Genomic DNA, 20714 nt, shown 5'->3' on the forward strand with positions numbered 1-20714 from the left:
ACAACTTCAGCGACAGCACAATACGACGAAGGCTTAAAGAAGCAGGACTGCGAAGTCGCATCACCGCACGGATAACTCTGCTCATCGCAGCCAACAAAGCAGCTCGCCTGAGGCTCACTGCTGAACTCCGCAGCTGGAGCGAGAACGAGTGGAAGTATGTGGTTTTCTCTGATAAGTCCACGTTCTCGAGCCGCTGCGACCAACGGAAGAGAATGTGGCAGACTGACAACAAACGGTTTAGTCCGCAGAATATCCAGGAGGTGGCCGCCAGCGGACGCGTGTCTGTGGACGTCTGGGGGGCGATTTCCCACAAAGGCCTTGGCCCACTGGTGAGAATTGATGGGAGGTTGACCAGTGCTGCATATTGCACTCTGTTCGAGCACCAGATGGTTCGTTATGTGTTGAGCGGTCCACACCCGCATGGGTGTTATCTTTTCGGGCAGGACTTGTCTCCCGTTCATACATCGTAAAACGTGGCGCGCCTTTTGGAACAGTGAGGGCTAATGCAACTGCAGTGGTGCGCTAAGGGTGCCGACATGAATATTATAGAGCATGTTTGGGACGGTATGAAAGTGAACCTTTCGAAGAGGTCGTTAAAATTGGCGAACTCCGACCAACTATGGGAAGCAATATAACATGAGTGGAAGCGCCTTCAGCATGATACCGCATTCATCGAGGCTCTCTACGCGTCTCTGCCCCAAAAAATGGAGGCCGTCGTTCAAGTTGGCGGTGGCATGACGGGTTATTAGGCCACCAACGAACAAAACAAAGGACGAGCATAAGCTGGCATGACGTTATTTCCTTATTTTATTTGCTACAATATCTTTTTAATATTCGACAAGCGCCAATAAACTTATTTTGAACTCACCCATACAGCCCATTTTTTTCCTATTTAGAAGATTTACGGAAAATAAATATCGAATTAAGGAACAGTGCTACATTTAGTAATGATTTCGGCTCAAAAACTTACCAGTGACGCAATATCTAACAGTATTATCACTGTCTGCTGGCGATTCGAAATTCCACCCCTTGCAGCCCACGGCGGGAGCGCGAACAGTTGTTAGACAGCGTCCCCCTTTCCACTTTGTTTCCGACGGCGGCCGCAGCGTTTCAACCATAGGTGGGTCTGAGGGTGTTTCCTACGCGTTCCCGTGTTCCCTTTCATATTGCTCATAATAGTACAAGATGGCACATGAACGAGGTATTTAGTAATGCCCCTATATTCTGGAGAGTAGCGCCACTGCTAGATCATTGCTGCCACACCCTCACCCGCGCCACTTTCATTCTCGTTTTCCTCCTCGCTGGCGCCGCGCCGGCGCTTCCCGCGGGATGAATGGCTGCGGCTCGCGAAAACGCCCTATGAGCTGACACTCACGTCAAGGAGACATCAAACTTGTTTTAGCTGTTTTTTATTATTTTTATTCGGTCGCTATTCGCGCGCCACGTCTGTATCGCGCTGCCCCGCGGAGCACGTGAATTTTGCAAGTTAGTTGAGCTTCGATTGCCGAATAAACAATGCCTCGATGCTGCGCTTTTCGATATAGCAGCAGGCGGGAAAAGGGACTGGCATTGTTTGCAATCCTTGGAAGTAAACGAGACGTCGTGTGGCAAAAACAATGGCTCCACAACATCACAGGACTTGGCACCTTCGAAACACGCACTTGCCTTCTTTGCGAGGCAAGTACTGTACTTCTCCTAATAATTGTAGGCAAGGCTGCACGATTATTTTTATAATGTTATCAAGCTAGACTTTTTCTTAAGTTCATCACGGTGCAGCACTGCACATTTAGTGCGTGTAAAACATCTCGCTAACCGTTTTTCTTTTTTTTTTTTTTGAGCTCTTCGCGTCACTGCAGTGTTTTGTTTTTTGGCGTTTACATTACTTTTACGCCAAATATCCTTTACAATGTTCTGCTCGCGACCCACCGTCGCTTCTTCAATTCATAAATTTTATGTATAGCACTTGGGAAGCCACGGAAGCACGCAAATTTTAGAGTTTTCTATGTTTAGGTGCGCCTCTGTGCGGTAAAAATATTTTGTTTTTCATACAAGCATTTTTTTAACAGTCCAAGACCTGAATCCCACTATGAGGTTACACAACAGATTACTAGAGTCTTTTGACATATATGCAATAAAAAACTGTTCCCTATGTCCGCCGTTGTTTTGTGACGATGTAACTAAAGGCGGAGTGTTTATGTTCACCAACAAAAAAAAAAAACCTTCAGGTCGCAATAACTCCTCCGTGGCTCATGTCCGACAGTATTTCTTTTTCTTTTTGCGAACTGCTTACCCTTTGCGAACGCATAATCAGGCCTACAAATCTCTGCACCATTTTTCTTTCATTAATTATTATGTGCATCTCTATGAGCTTGGTAGCTCCGTAGAGTTAAGTGTCAGAAGTTCTCGAACACCGGCAGCGAATCGGTTGAATAAAACAAGATTGGCAATAAGAATGGTTTCTGTCAAACCAAATAATGCTAAGTTCTTATACATGAATTGGCGTGATTTTTCAAACGCATACTGTAGAGGCCCACCTTTCAGTTTTTGACATTCAGAATTTAAAAAAAAAATAACGCTTCACGTCTGCTAAATGTTATTATGTCGGCACCCGCTGTACAGCAAGCAGCCAGCAAAAAGAAAGAAAATTGCGTAACTGACGGGCTTCATTCGCGCCGCGTCACAGAATACGAGCTACGCGCATTGCATTTGGCCCCTCAGTTCTGGTAAAATGTACGTGTTGCATTCTGTTTGTTTATTGTGAAGCAACGTAAGTGAACTTCTGATGCGTGCATTGTTTAATTTATTGACTCTACACACAAGCCCAGAATACGTCCATAGCGTAGTGACGTTGTCTCCAGTGCTTTCGGTGCCCACGATAAAGGTGGCTTTACGGTAACAAACCAGCTATTGCTTATTTTACAGCGAAGCTGTATACCTCTACCCGCCAAGGAAATTTTCGTATCGTAAGAAAAAACTCACCATACGTAGGCCGATACCACTAAGACATATAGGAGGCGAAACTCCCGTCGGCGCGAGCGAGCGCGGGCGACCAGATAAAGTCACAATTGTTGCGTGCGCCGACGCTACCGTATGCAGTGGCGGCACCATGCGGCGCGTCGTAGAAGGCGCAGCTGAAAAAAAAAAAGCAGCGCCCGGCAGGCGGCTCTGCGGCTCCGGCCACTCCGTGGTAGAAGTCAGGCGCGCGCGGCCGAACGGGAGCAACACGCTCAACCGGTTGCCCTGGCAACCGAAACGGCGGTAATTCCTTCCCATGCCGCCAGGTGCCGCCAGCATGAAAACATATCCGCGGGCTTGTGACCTTTACTGGTCGCCGCAAACCGCGGAGTTTCCACTCCTAAATATTTCTTGCTCCGTGGCCAATACCGAAGATACCGGCCCGACCCGCGGCGGAGCTGCAGTTCGCCATTAAGGGGCCCACATACACAACTTCGCTGGTCATCCTTCTTCACAAAGTAGAAGGGCCCTGAGTTTTCTTTTTTCTTCTTAAGTGTTTATTAAAGCCGCACATATGAAATTAACGCATGAATTGCCTGCAATGCTTAAATTTTCCGCATACCGCACTCCGCCGAGCCATGGGTGGTCAAAGCGGCGCGGTCATAGAAAGCAAGCCGCTGAACGACAGCCATATTTTAGAGCGCTTCTGCTAGTTTATCTCGGAGTCTATTTTCGAAAATATTCGTCAGCACGACCTACTGGAAGTTCACTATAGTCAAATCAGTGTCGTGATGCGATAAATTCCACAATAACACTTCAAGCAAGGGAAACAACAAGCGCGCACATTCTTTATTCCACGGCCCCCGGCGGGCCCTGGCCCGAATAGCGTGCCGTGCGCAGGGCCGACCCGTAGTTGAGCGAAATCCGAGGAGAAAGCAGGCGCGAGGAGGAGAGTGTCGCTACTTTCGAGAATAGAGGGGTTTTAGCATTTGGGTCTAGACTGAACGATCCCTGATCGAAATATTAGGAGACAGGTGCCTCTTGAAAACGCCACGTAAGCCTACATCGGGGCAGGTGGGAATAAATATGTCGCTAATAATGGCGAAGCTTTCATGTGCACGGTTATCAGCCAAACAGAATGAGAAAATCATGTATATTTATATTGTGTAACGTTCCGTGCGTTATGGGCGTGTGCGAAGCATTGACCAGGCCGACATGGTGAAGGGCGAAAAACTGCTTGCGTCCTTTGTTGCGAGTAATTTGCCGGTGGCCAAAACGACATTTGGACGAGTTAAGTTGCAGCTTCGCCTACATCAAGTATAGTTGTGAGACGTTCAAGGTGAATGTCGAACGTTGGCGAGAAGACGATGACGTCGTCGAGGTAGCAGAGGCATGTGGACCGTTTGAAACCTTGGAGCAAGTAGTCCATCATACGTTCGAAGGTGGCAGGGGCGTTGCATAATCCAAACGGCATTACTTTAAATTGGTATAGACCATCAGGTGTGATGAACGCAGTTTTTTCTCCGTCCATATCGTCAACAGCAATCTGCCAGTATCCCGAACGAAGATCAATAGACGAGAAATAGCTGGAACCGTGCAGGCAGTCAAGGGCGTCGTCTATACGTGGAAGCGGGTAGACGTCCTTCTTTGTAACGCTGTTCAGATGACGGTGGTCGACGCAGAAGCGCCACGTGCCGTCCTCGTTCTTAACCAACACCACAGGTGACGCCCAGGGACTCGCAGAAGGCTATATATATATATATATATAGAAGCTATATATATATATATATATATATATATATATATATATATATATATATATATATATATAAGCCCGAGCAGGCACCTTTGAAATTCGTGACGTCAGGGCGCGCTGAGGCAGGAAAGGTGTGTTATGTCGCTGAGGTATGTCTTTGTGCCTAAGCAACCAGCTGGACCCTCAAATAGCAAGGCACTTCCTTTCGTGTTATCCTACAGATTCACTTCCAATTCCTTCATTTTGATTCTTATAAATCTCCACGATTTTCTTTTTCCTTTCCATCCTTTGCATCCGATTCGCTGTTCCTATACCTCTCACCTTCAGGTTACTCCTGTTGTCTATATAGACTTTCAGTCACCCTGTACTCGTTTGCCAACTTTCTTGACCTCTTCCTCTATTCTGTGTCCACGTTTTTTAGCTACAGATACTTGTGCACTCTAGCCGCCCATTTATTTTAATCGATGTCCCCGAGTCGTTCTTCAAGACTAATTTTGCTCTGCGTTTCTCTGACTTCAAACAAGTCCGAACCCATGTCCCCTTGCACTGCCTCATTTGTGGTTTTACCGTGGGCTCCCAAAGCCAACCGGCGGTACACCGCCTTAGGTTTACCAAGCGTCCTCTGGCGGTAAGAGCAGCCCCTCTTGAGGAACACTGAGTTGCGAATACAGCGCGCATCATTATTTCTACTAGGAATCCCTCGAAGTGTCTCTCTCACGTTAGCCGGTGGCTAGACCCAGTCCCCGAAGGACTTCGCTGTGTTATGCCAGCAGTCGTCCAGGAATGTCTTTAGTCCTTGGCATTCCCACACGAGGCGGTGAAAACCTGGAATCCCTTGCACATGCGTAGCATTTACCTTGCGGGCGGTCGCTGGCACTGCGTTGCTTTCGCCGCTGTCATAAGGCGTTCATGTCGTATTTCATTGCGTATTCTGCTGTAATAATAGACGCTAAAATGATAATAATAACAATAATATGACAGCAATATAGGCAAACTGGACTCACGCCGGGGGTAACCCGTTCCTCTGACGAAAAATTTGGGCCCATCCCGAAGACGCTGCAGCTTATAACCCAACATCCCAAAGTGCTAGCTGTCGCGAGGTACAAATGGGAGCAAGTGGTACGTGACGAAGACGCGTCAACGAGCGACCTTAGGCAAGCATGCGTGCCATCGTGGCCTGGTGGTTACGGAGCATCGCGCTGCTGTGAACGAGATTCGATCGCAGGGTTGTTCACGCATTTCTTTATAGCATTACTATCGGCGGACTTGACCCACTTACGAGGCACCCGGCGAAAAAAAATCGAGTGGGTTTAGCGTGTGCGAGGGCCGTCACAGTGTGCACGAAATCGCAAGTTTTGCAATGACGTGCGAGCTGCAGAAACGCCATAAACGAAGAGTGGCTGATGGCGCACGCACGCGCAGCTGCTGCCGAGACATTGCAACCTACAAGTGCGCTGCAGCACAGTTAGCGGGGCTGAGTTTTGTCTTGCTGATCTTTTTTTATTTAAGGGAAGTAAAAGTAGCATTGCGTATACTTGACCAAATTTTAGTGGTCGTCATGGACGAACGCAAATATATACGTAGATAAGACTTAGAGTTTAAGAAATGGGTTTAGGGACTTTCGGCCTCGCGACGCAAACGCCGTTGGCGTATTTCAGTGCTAAAGTAAATAATCGAGGGACAGTTAAAGCAGAATCTATGAAGGAGTCGACGCTGTACGGAGACAACGGCATTCCGCAAATTCCAGGATGAAGACGAAGCTCGTGCATCAACCGTGAGAGAAGTGGATCGAGGGGAAAATAACTTCTTCGAAATAACTGCGTATCGCAGCAAATGAGTCAAGGCTGCGAAAAGTCTCGTTATCACCTAGCCCCGATCATGTTCGGGAAAAAGATGCTGCGCTAAAACAGACGAGTACGAGAGCGCAGATACACTGACACGTGCAAGCGATGGAAGCGTTTTATGTCGCTTCGAAGCGCAATCCGCGCAAGCGCTACGTCATTGTTTTTGTTTGGGAGCCAGGAATGACTCTTGCGCGGCATTTGTTGCAGCCCAGTGCAATATGCACATCCCACCAGTACTTTATTTTTTTCGTAGTGAATATGTACGGCTTCATTGCGAATGCGTGCTTATGTGCCTGACAACTCTCAATGAAATAACATTATTTGAAAGTTTGTTCTTGTCCACGTCCCTGCCCCTTCGTGCTGGTCTGTTTTTGGCGCCATATGTTTTTTCTACGCATTATGAACCAACCTGCCGAGAAAACAAATGTTTTATTGACTTAGTCATGTTGTTTCTCGATAGAAAAACACTGGGCTCTTAAATCTCCGCGCCACTTTCCCTGACGGCAGCGTTCGCAGCGCTCGTCCTTGCGCCGACACCTATAAGGTAAGCCGCACGACAACAAAATGACGTGAAATTCCTCAAGCAGCATAAATGCTGCCCTTTCAGTTTTAGTGTTTTTCCTGATATTCTGTTCCACCCCCTGATTATCTCTGGAATTGTGCGTTTCCCACTCTATCACTTCACTAAAGTCTAATCTGTGGAGGGACGCGTGTGTACACACAGCTTATCTCGTGATGTGGAAGCCGCGGTCGAAAACACATTCTGTTGTTCTGGCCGTTGGTTCTCTTTGCACGTGGCCACAGACGCGTGCAAAGATCAGAAGGTCACACTGCTCAGAGTTTGTGCACCTAAGCGCACACCGCTGGATCCAAACGCGCTGTCACGTGTCATACAGTTGGCAACGGTGGTAACACTTGGAACAATACAACGGTGTGCAAGATCATGTGAGGAAACATCACCAGTACAAAGTTTACATAAGAGGAGCAACCTGATGGCCGCCAACTTTATGCACTCCCAATAGCTGTACGAACTTTGTGGGATGCTGTGCGAAACACTTCGAACAGCTTGAGTGACTCAGAATTTTAATCCTTTTTTCAGAGGAAGGTGCAAGAGTATATTCGTGAGAGCCACAGCTGTTTCTCGCAATATAGGGTTGGCATGCTTCCCCTCACGAGAAGCACTAAAGATGGAGAAAACTATTACATTATCAAGCGTCATAGCGTAAAAGCCGTTTCAACAAGCTTACGCCAAACAGCCTCGCTAAAGCCGTCTTGAGCGACCCTCTACAGAGTACTTGCCCATACTGAGAGCTTATTACTATAGGCAATTTTGTTTTTAGACATGCACGCATCATCAGCGGCAACACGAACCTAGTGCTGCTAAACAGCCGGCAGGAAAAAAAGAAGCAGTCGTTTGATTCCACGTGATACCACCATCGTTCAGCTCGACAGCTTGCCTTCAGCATCGAAATGCGAACTCGCGATGCACTTGTCGTTGTTTATTGCGAACAGCCTACTTGTTTTGTTTCTCTGTCAAAGGAATAAGCGCAGCCTCCGTAACGAGGCTTCTTTCGACAGTCTCCTGGCCCCGTTCTTATCTTGTGTGCTTGTCTCATGAATAACTTCTGGCCTGTAATTTATTATTGTGTCACGGGCTATAGGGAATCACGTCTTTGCCGATACTATAGCAGTCATGCCACACACAAAGATTTACGTCATGATATTCGCATGAAGTAACGTAAAGACAAGCGCAACCTTTTTCTACCATTTGCGTACCGCACGTGACGTCACAAGTTTTACTATAGTTTCGCGCATGTGGGCCGTTTTTGCACAGACAAAGTTGCCAATCGGCTGCCATGATAGGTAATTGCTTGCATTAATACAACGTGTAGTGTCTCTTCACTGTTCAGTATTTAACTAGTCCTAAATAGACATCGTCGAAAACCATGACGTCACCGACACTCGCTTGAGAAATTCCACGTAAGCGCCCCCTCCCTTTCTTCGCTCTCAATTTTTGGCCGTCCTTTTAGCTAGCCTACCTATGCATTACGGCTGTCCTTTTGGCAATTACAGAGTTCAGTGAATAAAGAAACGAGAAACTTACATAGAAAATGGCCACTTACCGATAAGGTGATAATTTTGTAAGTGTTACGGAATTTCTAAAAATCGCGTGTGGCATATAGCCTAATTCTACTCCTTGATCTGGATTATAGGAAGAGGCAGATATTACTAGCATGAGAAACTGAAACGAATATTGAACTAATTAACATAGATTGACTAATTAATATCATAGCTAATGAATTTGCGGCACATATTGCAATATATGAATTTTAGCCGATGAGTTTGAAGAACGCATCCACTTGAAATGAATTTCCAGGATGGGACCAGCTTCGAGATATTATTTCCCAAAGTTCCGGCCGAAGTACATGGGCGTTCCAGTTACTTCGTCCTTTAATGCGTAAGAGAGCGCTCTGTTAAAAACAGTGGGTCGACCAGAAGTGCTTTATTATGGCGACTTTTGTGGCGTATGTCTCCAAGCTGGTGCCATTCTGGGAATTCATTGCAAGGGAATACGCCTCACAAAATCGCAGGCTTCCATTCGTAACTTGCAATAAGTGTCTTAAAGTAAAAAAAAAAGTTGATTGGTGAATTTTGTTAATTACTTGAAGATGTGAGTCGACTTCTTTTTCAGGTAGGTAATGTCCGCCTCTCTGAACAATCCAGCTCAAGGACTAGAATTATGTTATTAGCAACTGGAGAGTATTAGGATTTCCATAAAACTTAAAAATGACCACCTCGGGTAAGTGTCTTGGCCTGCAGTGAACATACAAAATACAGGTATTGGACTGCCTACACTGTCGGTGCTGCAAGCAAATAATGGAGAAAGCATCCTTCATAGTGGTTACCAGATGGGGCTAATGGCCATTAAAACTTGTTGCTTACTAGAGCAACAGGAACGTAACAAGTATGCTATGTTTCTTACACTGTCACCTTGAAAGTGTGTCGGCGAAGAACGTTCAAGATAGACCCGTAATCGTGCCACCGCTCCGCTAAAGGACTGTGGTTCCCCCCAAAGTTGCCACCACCCGCCATGGAGCAATCGCAGCAAGGCGTGGCCACACGGCTACGTCTTACCGAAAAATACCAAAGAATTTGTTTTTCGCATATCGTTAGTTTATTTTCCACCTTATGTATAAAAAAATAGATGGTGTTCTCTCTCTCTTCAGTTATTGCTAAAATGCGTGCTTTTCAATGCAGGGACGCTGTATCCGTGAAACAGATAGCAGTCGTGATTTAAAACTAATCTGGCTTACTTGGCGATATGATGCATATGCCCAAGCTCGGTCCCATGGTCCCATTACCTTCAATGCCAAAGAAAGTTGACAGTGTAATTTTAACACGCGATCCACGAAGAAACCTTTAAAAAATATGTCAAGTGAAGCGCTGTTGTACAATTAGCTCATCGAAACTCTGAGCCTCGGCACCACTGCGTCCAGAGTAAAAGAAAGATGAGTGTTTGTTTTCTGTGCGCATTTAAACGAAACTTCTGTAATCACCCTTGCGTAATCACTTGTAATCACGCACTCCCTTGTTTCTATGCGCAACTCGTTCTTGATCGCAAGGTTTCATTGGCAGCATAAACAGCTCGATATGCTTCCATAGTTTAGAACTTAAGCCCTTAGTGTTTTGCTTTGCACGATACGTGGAAATGGCTTCGCGCAAAACCGGTGGTAGTGTATGTTAGTATGGTGTGTTTACTGTATCGCGCTACGAGTTAGTTCGGGAAGCATTGGCTTGTGCTTTAAAAAAAAAAAAAGCAGTCACTCGCGTCCAACGCTCAATCGCAGGATAAACCACGTGAGGCCCATTATGTGTCATGTGCTTGCAGCATCGCCGGACGTTATGTTTGCGCCGTTTAAGTTGCCAGACAGTCGTGAAAAGCAACGGCAATGCTCGTTGCGCTGTTTGGCTGTACGCCATCCGCATGCGTTTGAGGCATTCTTGCATTATAGCGGCACAACGCGAAAAACCCACGGACTCGATAGAAGCCATCTCGATCGAGAAGCGCTGGGTAATTGCTTCGATTCTGTAATACACCACCAGAGATTGGTTGACTTTGAACAACAAGAAACAGATCGCGTATAGGTAGCTGGCGATCTGTGATTATAGCAAAACAAAATATGGAAAGGGGGGAGGGCTTCGCGGAAGGTCGTAGCGGTTAGATGGGTCTGTTTCTGGTTTTGCTGCGTCCGTCCTTTCCGCTATGCTGTCGCCGTGCCATTTTCTCGTCCTCAGCCTCGCCGTGTGACGAAGCGAATCGAAACTCTGTTCACCACGGCCACTGGGAATAATGCGCCGGCGGCGTTGTACATTCTGGAATCGGACGTAATAACCGCCGACTCATCGCTCGACAAACCCTGACTGGCAATTTCTGCGGAGTTTTGTGAGCCGCGCGGACTCTTCGAAAAGGCGGCGTCTGTGCGTGTCTCTCGAAGGCAACAGCTGGCAGTATTGCCGTGGCGCACAAAGACGTATACGTCGCTCATTGGCGATAAGTGCGCCGAGACAGTTCTGCGATTGGGAAGCGGCCGTCCACGCTGGCCGAAAGAAAGATGAATCGCGTACGCGTTCGCCCGCCAGCATTGCTCCGAAAACTCCTTATTCAGCCTGGTGGTAAACAGAGTGGATTATTGCTTACAGCCCGCACTTCGAACACGCACAAAGAGAGGCGGAACATGAGCGCTGACTCACGACTAAATGTTTATAGCTTTGAAAGAGCCGTATGAATAGAAAGAAACTCACGCATGCGTACACCCGCGCACGATACATACACCCTTGCCCGCGCTGTAAGTAATAATGCAGATGTACCGACTCGCCCAGCCAGCTACCGAAATGCAGTGGAATTTGTTACTGAATAACATAATCGACGTCTTGGTGGACCAGCTCGGTGTTCCCTATGTCGACAACGTGTACGACACCGTGAATGAATCGCGTGCACTAATCGTGACATGGTGGAGCATTTGACAGAACCGAATGAACATAGGCTGTGTGTATACTCGGCAGACCGGTGGAGGTTCGTGAAAATGGCAATGGTGAAGCTAGATCCACACACACACAAAACATATTATACGTGATTTACATTCAAATAAGATTCCGAGATTTTAAGAACCGAAACCGCGATACGATTATAGGCACGTCGTCTGGTGGGGCACCCGGGAATAATTTTGAGCGCATACGGTTTTTCTTTAACGCGTCCCTACATTTAAGCTCACGAGCACTCTTGCGTTTTGCTTCCATCGCAAAGCAGTCGGGATGAAAACCATCACCTCGAGCTCAGGGGTAGAACGTCATAGCCACTGGACGGCGGCGAAATTCGAAGCCTTTGCATGCAAGCTGATGACGGCATTCAAAGTTCTGATACAGCTAACCGTCACAGTACTTATCGTAGGAACACGTATTGGATTTCGTCCCGCGCCGTCTGGGACTACTGGGTGTTGGGTCGATGGTGCGAGATGGCAGGGGAAACGCGGGTGAGGCACTGATGTTGCGACTCTTGATTAAAGCTGGTCCGCTTCCTTCCAGTACGGTTAGCCCCAAGGGTCGTGGTAACCTCGGCTAAGGTGGCCACATTAGTTGGCCCCTTGTGGGAGTCTGCACATCTACGAATGATTTCCTGCTTTTCAAATATTCGCAGCATACGTACCCATCTCTCAGCCCACCTCCTGTTCGTCTGCACACCACCGTTGGCCAGGAATCTACCAATGCAGTTCACGAACACTGCGGCTTTAGCTCAGGTGCCCGTTTATTGTCTCGTTTTCGAAGATTTCCTACCTAAACGAAAAAAGGCTATATGTTTGTTAATCAGCTGCCCGCCTAATTAAAAAGGCTTGCGTTCCCTCCAGTGCAGGTTTTAAGCAGTTGACCTTTCAAATCGCGCATGGCGGCATCATTTGAAGTTCACTGTCGCACCGACTTCTCCATACATTGGCTTCCATAAAGGTCACGAGACTCCCAAGTGCTCTATATCCCCAAATAAATTTCAACACCAGAGAGAAAAAAGGCAGCGCCGGACAGTTCTGCGAACTTGGTAGCTAATAACGCAGCGGAGCCGACGTGACACGGAAGCAAAAGCCCACGCATTCCACAATGTTCAGTGCTTCGCCTTTAACGCTGCGTAGCTAAGTAGCAGCGAGAGAGCATCTCCTCGCAAGGGAAAAAACACCGCGACATCGAAGCCAGTGCAATGCGACGTCGTGCGCACCCGAGGTCACGAAAGCACTGGTCCAGCGGGAGGGGAATCTGGGTGAACGCGGGCAAGGGCGGCCCCCGGAAGAGACGCCCGCGAGGCTGAGGCGGGGAAAGGGTGCGGACACAAAGGCTGCATTACACACAGTGTGTGGAAACCGAACGCGATCCGCTCTGCTGGACGCAGGAGACCGAGAGCGCGATCGGTCGGCCTGAAAACGCACCCGTCGCGTTGAAGGAAAACGCCGAAAGCGAAGCCGCCACGGTTCTGCCCTCCTCCTCCTCGGCCGCGCCTGGACGCCCTCCGCAATACTCCGGGAAGGCTGCCTTTGTTGGACCGCCTCAGAGGCGAAAGCAAAAGAGGCCTCGCAACAGTCGCGACGCGAATAGACGCGCATACCGCTTGGAGTAGACAGGGACGCGTGCAGCACGGCGTCAGCTGAAGGTCGTGGTTCTGGCAACCATCGATCGTCGAGCTAGATGCCTGCCTTCGGCGCTTCGGAGATGGCCGGCGAAAGGACGTCGTCCAGGTGTGACACACGCAGCCCCGAGCGACACGTTTTTCTGTGAGGAATCGTGCGTACCGTTTGTGTGATTGGCCGAAAGTGTCCAGACGTTTGCGCGCCTGTAGTAGAGCTCAAGGCCCGTCGCGCGCGTCTTCCCAGCCGTGAGCCCGGTGACGCTGGCCCCGTGGACTGGTGCGGCCGGGTGTCCCATGCCAGCGGCTCGGCTGGCGCTGCCATCCCGCTGAGCGGCGACGAAGACGAAGAGCACGGCCTGCAGGGGGAGCGGCGCTGAGCGGCGGTCATGCCGGCTGCCGACCGCGGCAGCATCGCCGCCGTGCCGCCGGGCTTCTGGACGCGGCCACGAGTGATCAAGGCGGACGAGATCGCACGGTGAGCGCACGCATGGCGCACTGCGCGTGTGTGTTTGTCGTCCCGTATAACAGTGCATCGTCAGCCGCAAAGTTGTCCACATTGGGCGCCGTTTCTACGCTCGCTGAAAAGCCCCGCGCTAGATACTGTTAACCCTTTGACAGCGTCAAATACTCCCGTAGCGTTATGCGCCTGAAACCATTGCCCATGTGTCATGTCAAGAGTCGTATCCAAGCGGGATAAATCCATAGTTTGCCGTGCTCGGGAAGGTGCATTTATAAAGAAAAAGCAGTGAGAAGCCTCCAAGTCCAGAGGAGTTGACCTTAACGTGCGTGAGAAGCGGTTTTTCATTCGCATCGACAGGCTTCTTGTAGACGACGATGCACGAGTCAGTAGACAGCTGGTGGCCGCGCAGTTCTATAGCGCGTTGCCACGATCGAGGTGAGGAGTCAACCTTTCTGAGCGCTCTCGTCTCTATATGTTCGGCGTACGAAATATTGCGCAAGACATAACCGTTAAGGAATGACAGAAGGACACCGCACAGGCACGGAAGGCTTGACCGCACAAAGCGCGAACCGAACGCTGGGCACCGTTCCAGCAGTGTTCTTTAAACAAGCACGGGCACTCGCAGCTCCCTCTCACGTCGTGCAGCGACCGCGCGGCCAACGCCTGTCGAGAGCTTTGCAGTGAGCTTGGCCATCCAGGTCATGGACACGCAACGCAGCAGGAGGCGCCCCGACACGAAGCGTCGTCTTGTGGCATTGCAAAAATCGCCTCATGTGGCACTTCAGATCGGGCCACAGTGGCAACACGTTGACCACCACGAAATCGCTGTTATACGGGCGCGCATAGAGCGTTACATTTGGGAATACGAGCGACTTGCGCCCCCTAAACTCTCATTATTAAGCGACAGCAGCGGTGTACGTAGCCATTTTCCGCATTCGGGGTGCCTACATCATCGTCACTTTACGTTTGCTAATTTTCCAGATTACAGCGTGTGCGAAGTTTATGGAAACGCCAAATGCACGAATCGGCTGAAACTGTCGTCTCGTGTCGCAAAATTTTATGGCTACAAATTTTCTAGATGGGCCCATTTCGCAAAACATACGCATCCAGCTCCAGTGCCTTAAAGCAGTAACTGCGATCACTCACTCCTCATAGGTTGAATCCTGCATTACCTTCGCAATCCTACGTGATCGCTGTCTTTTGGATGTCAGTCAACCAAGTGTTGTCGTCGTATCGTCGTTGTTGACATGATGCAAATAAAGCATATTATTATTATTATTATTATTATTATTATTATTATTATTATTATTATTATTATTATTATTATTATTATTATTATTATTATATTGTGTCGGCGCAAATGAAGCGGTTTACTGCTTTATTTAAGTCTGTGCCTTTGCTATAGTTGCCGTGAGTGACAAACGAAATATGAGCCTTCTTTCAAAACTGCTGTTTGCAGTAAAACCAAAGCCGCAAAATTATATGGAAGCAGGGAGTGCATTGAGTCTACTGCATTGCACAATGCACGGCACTATACAAAAAAGCAATATCAAGTTCACTCAAGTTCAACTGATATGCCGGGATATGTGGCTTTTCTACATTTTTTTTACGCATATAAGTTGTAACAACAGGGATTTCGTCCACATCGTTGCATCCAATTTGTTTCCCATGGCCTAGCAAGTGCGCACGCAGATTTGAAAATATTACGACGTGGCAGATACGAGACTGATACCGTATCAAAATCCGTCTTTCGGGCATACGCTGGTGTTCAAGGAACATATATGAAGTTGCTGAAGGAGAAATACGTAAGGAAATGTTTTCACAGCACTTCCTAAAAAGAACGCACACTCGTTGAATTTATGCAATATTCACAAGTTCTTCATTCTGCTCAACCCATGAACTTCACTCGGAACTGGCCTATCATCTCCACTCGAGATTTTGGGCTGGTTCACTGCGACTGGTATTACCCTCCTCATTGTACCCTCCTCACTGATAGAACCAATGGACGAACATAAAGGAACAGGGCGCGGGCGTATGTAGCGCAATTACGTCCACGATTTGTTGCTTTATGCTGAACCTCGACCATAAGCGTCCACCGACTAGCCCTGTTAATTGCTTTAATAAATGAAATTACCCTGTTGTGTGGCGCTGCGATTTCATAGAACAGGACCTGAGCTTGGTCTTGTTTAGAAAAGTGGCTACTATGTGCAGTGGCGTAGCTAGGTCATCTGGCACCCGGGGCCCTTAGCTCTTCTGTCACCTCCCCCCACCCCCGGGTGTAGTCGAGGAAGGCGAGGCTATCGACAATTTTTGGGTGTCTTCAGACATGTATGACAACCCTCCCCCTACTGGCCCCATGCACCCGTGCACCCGGGGCCCACGGCCCCCCGGCCCCCCCTGTTGCTACACCACTGACTATGTGTACTCTCATGCCCGTGGATTCAGTCACTTCCAGACCATATTCTCTTGCTGTGTGAATGTCCCAACGGAAACCAAAAAAAGAAAAACAAATGCACTTTAAGTCAAGGGTAAAAGGGACACCAACCAACAACATTAAAATAAAAGTCTTGTGAACAAGGCCCCCGTATGGGAGCCTAAACGTCTTGGTTTTTCTTTTATTTGAACGTTTTTGGTCGGCGTCCGCTTTACCCTTGATTGACTATGAGCAAACCCGACCAGACGAGTTTTCGTTGAACTCTTAATTTCAAATGCAATTTATATTACGTCATTATTTCCATGTACACCTAAAGGTTGAGAGGTCGTGTACTAACAAACAGCCATAAATGAAAGCGTCAGCCTTGCGGGCAGACTCAGCCATCTCCAAAATGGAAGCTTACGATTACTTATACGATACTTTAGTTCTCTTACAGCGAAGCTGTACGCCTCTGCTGTCCAGGGAAATTTTCGTGTCGTTGGCGTGGCAAGCAAAAGCACTCCCCATACGTGGGCCAATCCCGGAGATAGTGCAATGCCGGGCTGACCCGCGGCGGAGGTGCCGTTCGCGATTAAGGTATCCGCATACAGAGCTTCGCTGGTCATCCTTCTTCAGAGTGGAAGGGCACTGAGTTTTTTTTTTAATTTTATTTACAAAATACTGCACACCCATGCGGGTCCAAGCAGGAGTGGTAAAATTACAAACATAATCAAACATTAATTCAGAAGAAAACAAAGCGCTGTCATCTCTGTTGCGAAATTAACAGATCAAAAATTAATCAAACCAATTGAGTCAGTGCTGTTTTAGAATGATAATGGTAGTGCGTTCCGTTCCATTCTTGAATAGTACGGGGGAAAAAGGAAAATTCGAAGGCATTCTTTTGTTTGATAGGGAGTTAAGGATTCTGAGGGGTGATGCCTGGCTTGTCTTGTAGTTAATGGTCGGGCACATGGAGCAGGATGCATCTAGAGTTAATTTTTGAGTTGAAAAAGAACTTTAATCCTTCAAATTTTCCGCCGTAGTTGTAATGTCTGTATACCATGATCGTGCATGATAGTTGTTGGTGAGTCTGTTATATACGTTGAATGGAAAATATAAAGTTGTTTGATTTCAGTTGAAACATTTCCAGTGCTTTAATATTGTGTTTAATATGTGGATCCCAGATAATGCGCGCGTATTCCATTTTCGGCCTAATGACTGATTTGTATGCATGAAGTTTTGTTTCTGGGGGCGTTTGTTTTAGTTTATGCCGCATAATACAGCGTCTGCGATATGATGCAGCACGTACATTTGAGGCACGAGAATTCCAACTTAGGTTATTAGTTATTGTCACACTCAAATATTTATATTCATTTACTTGGACGAGAAGATGAGTAGGAAGACTGTAGAGAAATGCCCACCTACGTCTTACGTCTTTCTTTTTTTTTTTTTGGTTATCGGCATGCATGCTGTGTTTTTTCTTCATTCAGCTTCATGTCCCATTCATTACACCATGAATAAATGCTATCAAGGTTAGTATTCAAAATTTCCTTATCTTCTTGGCAAGCAGTCCCGTGAAACAAAATGTAGTCGTCGGCGAACAAACGTATTTGCACTGGTAGAGTAATAGCGGTCAATATGATCAATATGATCAATAAAACTCAAAAATAAGACTGGTCCTAGCACGCTACCCTGCGGTACTCCGGAAGTAATTGGCAAACGGGGCGAGTGCTGTCGGCTTCCAAGTGCTTCCAAGTTCGAAGTGCTGTCGGCTTATTCACTCACCTTTCTGGGACGGAACCAACACCGGAACTCGCATGTCCGCTCCTCGAGCGGTCGAAATGTGTCTGCAACACAGGCCTCCCTCAACTGCACTTAGAGGACGCACTTGCATCACTAACGGCGCAACAGCATTGAAAGCGTGTGTGCGTACCTACCTGTCCATTTTACAAACAGCGTGATTTCACGGTGCGTGCGCAAAGTGCGAGACGTCTGCACTAAGCTTGTGAGTAAAACATTGCCCCTTCTGCCGAGCCTGTCGTGACATCTGCTGCGATGCGTTTGTTCGAGTACGTTAAATCGCTGCTTCGAGCTGCCCTGAATGCAAAAGAAAGAAAGAAAGAAAGAAAGAAAGAAAGAAAGAAAGAAAGAAAGAAAGAAAGAAAGAAAGAAAGAAAGAAAGAAAGAAAGAAAGAAAGAGAGGCTAACGTTAGCTGGGACACCCTGAATACTAAAATGAAATTTTAGCTCTCACTTTGGGCGTACGCCTTTGAGATAGGCGCACATATGGAGCTCACTAGCATGTTTAGGGTGCAGACGATCGACATGCAAGATCGGGATCAAGAAGGTCGATCGTGATAGTGTGGATACGGGTTCAGCAAAATCTCGATCGGAAATGCCCGTATAGTAGCATTCTATCCTGATCTGGCTAGTACTCCCGCGTACGATCTTTTGTGGTTCAGGGAGTAATATGCTGTGCCGGCATTGGGACATCTTTACGCAGTGCTTCATTCAACGCACTCTGCGAAAATTAGGTCCATTTCTTTCCGCCTTCTCTTAACGGTGTCAGCACGCGACCCCGACGCATAAGGAGTGTAGTCACATAAGATGCTATCATTAATAGTAGGCGTACCTCCTATAAGGTCGTTGGCCTCTGGGCAGAAATCTGGAAGCAGTTAGGCAGGCACGAATTATCGTCCCTGAAAGTTCTGCATTGCTTCCTTTCCCCTGCTCCTTATTTGCGGTGCACTATCCTTGCGGGGTCACGCGACGCGCCTTGTCACCGACACCTTCGTAATCATCACTTCTGCATAGAATGACGACATGGATTTTTTTTCTTTTTTTAACGCGACGCAGGCGACGTGAAAAAAAGAAATATTTAAAAAATGTACAAGAAGGTGACCCTCGTCTGACGCCTTCTCTGTCCACTGTTCCCATCGCATTTAACGTAATAATGCCTAAAAAATCTAAACATCGGATATGTTTCCATGGAATTTCAGAGATACTTTTATTCACAAGAAGCATTTTATGAATGACATGAAACGAAGCTCTTGATAATCTTCTTCGAATGCCCACACCCCGGCAATTTTGACTGCATTTTTGGGCCATGTGAAACTGGGTCGCGCTGCTGCCACGCCCTTTGCATCACGCGCAAGCCTAGATGGCACGAGGAAGTCTTCGCGTCTTCCCTCGCTCCGACATGCGCACCGATGTCTTCTGCCGCACAGGCTATCTCCCGCAAGAGGAAAATCATTTAAAGAAGTGTCTCTAAAAAAAAGGCATTGTTAACTGCATTACACTTTACAATGGCACACAAATATTCGTCATACCTAGAGCACACTCTTAGTATGCCGGAAAATACGCAGAACTGCAAGGCGAGCTTGAAGTTCCGGCGCTGGCGCCTCCTTACGTCGTAAGGTTTGGAACGGGTCCGCTAGCGACTATAGTCAGAGTGCATCGATAAACAAGCAATAATGGAACAAATTACGTTATAGAGGACTTCACCGGTAGTGTGTACTAACTTTTGTCGAACAATAAAACTATCATACGTGCCAAAACGCTTACACGCCCTCTACGTCGTACTGGTGTTGCTGTTCATGCTCGTAATTCTTAAAGGGAAGCTGTTCTTCACCTGTATTAGCCAACCATTATCCGCCAAATAAGTGTTGAGTGCGTCTCGAAAAAGTAGTTTAGCAAAGCAAACTAGCTACCATTGCTCTTCGGCGTCACCAGTGGGATAACTGTACGCCGAGCTAGTCGGTAGTGGTACTCAGGTTGAATCGTAGGGGACTTTAGCGTAGACGATGAAGCTTTGCCTCATTGGCGCGTTTTATCGGAATGTAGGAAACGAGAGATCGTTTTTCTCAGCATTCACTGCGCCGACTTCGATTAGATTTGTCTTATTAACAAAATTGTTAAAGTCTAGTGACTGTACGTAGAAGACGTTTCTTTTTAAGCCATCGAATGTTTTTGTAAATTTTTTATTTTGAAGATTGAAAAGTAGAAAAAAAAAAGGAACCAGGTTCTACTATATGAATTTCGTGACTGAGTAATAAATGACTTAACGATATCACAATTCTGCAAGTTGCACCTATTAAGATTGGTGCAACGGCCACTTAGGCGTTATAGACTCCTCTCAAGTTCATGATTACGACTTTTGCAAAACCTTCGTAAGCATTGTAACTTTTGCACGTAAGTTATACAGGTTTTGCAGGAGATTTGTCCGCTTTAGATGCCCTAAAAGAAGTAGTTAACAGAACAGAGATATTCGTTTTTCGTATAGAGTTGCGAATTCGTAAGCTGCGTGGTTAAACTTTTTTTGTAGACTTTCTTTCCGGCAATTTTCATCAAAAGCGTGGGACCCTACATCAAAATTCTGCTCCCTATACACTCACTATAGAACTTTATCTTCTTCTCACAAATGCATCGAATTTCGTTCATATAGATGCAGCGGTTGCCTCGGGTTCGTTTTACGTGCGTCTGAATGGGGAGACCGGAGTTGGCCCCCCTGGAGCTCCCTCATAAGCCTAAGACGAGAAGGACGCAATGCGGTGCGTCCAACTCTAAGCAACGTGCAGGACCGCTCACTCATGCGCGCACGGTAGCGCGTGAGTACACGT

General features: G+C 47.4%; 1 protein-coding gene across 12 annotated transcripts in view; it reads left to right on the top strand.

Annotated features, from left to right (window-relative positions):
- LOC142584714 (solute carrier family 41 member 1-like) overlaps positions 1–20714 on the top strand; it is a 448191-nt gene that overhangs the window by 319896 nt on the left and 107581 nt on the right. For 5 of the 12 annotated variants that reach the window (XM_075694925.1, XM_075694930.1, XM_075694928.1 and 2 more), the window contains exon 2: positions 13467–13697. The exons of 5 other annotated variants lie outside the window; for them this stretch is intronic. In XM_075694925.1, the coding sequence (XP_075551040.1) occupies positions 13609–13697 (89 nt within the window). In that variant the 5' untranslated portion in view covers positions 13467–13608. Of the gene's footprint in view, positions 1–7041; positions 7100–13147; positions 13378–13466; positions 13698–20714 lie in introns of those variants that run through there. 2 more of the 12 variants (XM_075694929.1, XM_075694927.1) reach the window with 2 other exon arrangements.

This window comes from Dermacentor variabilis, chromosome 6 (genome assembly GCF_050947875.1).
Source record: "Dermacentor variabilis isolate Ectoservices chromosome 6, ASM5094787v1, whole genome shotgun sequence".
Taxonomy (NCBI): domain Eukaryota; kingdom Metazoa; phylum Arthropoda; class Arachnida; order Ixodida; family Ixodidae; genus Dermacentor; species Dermacentor variabilis.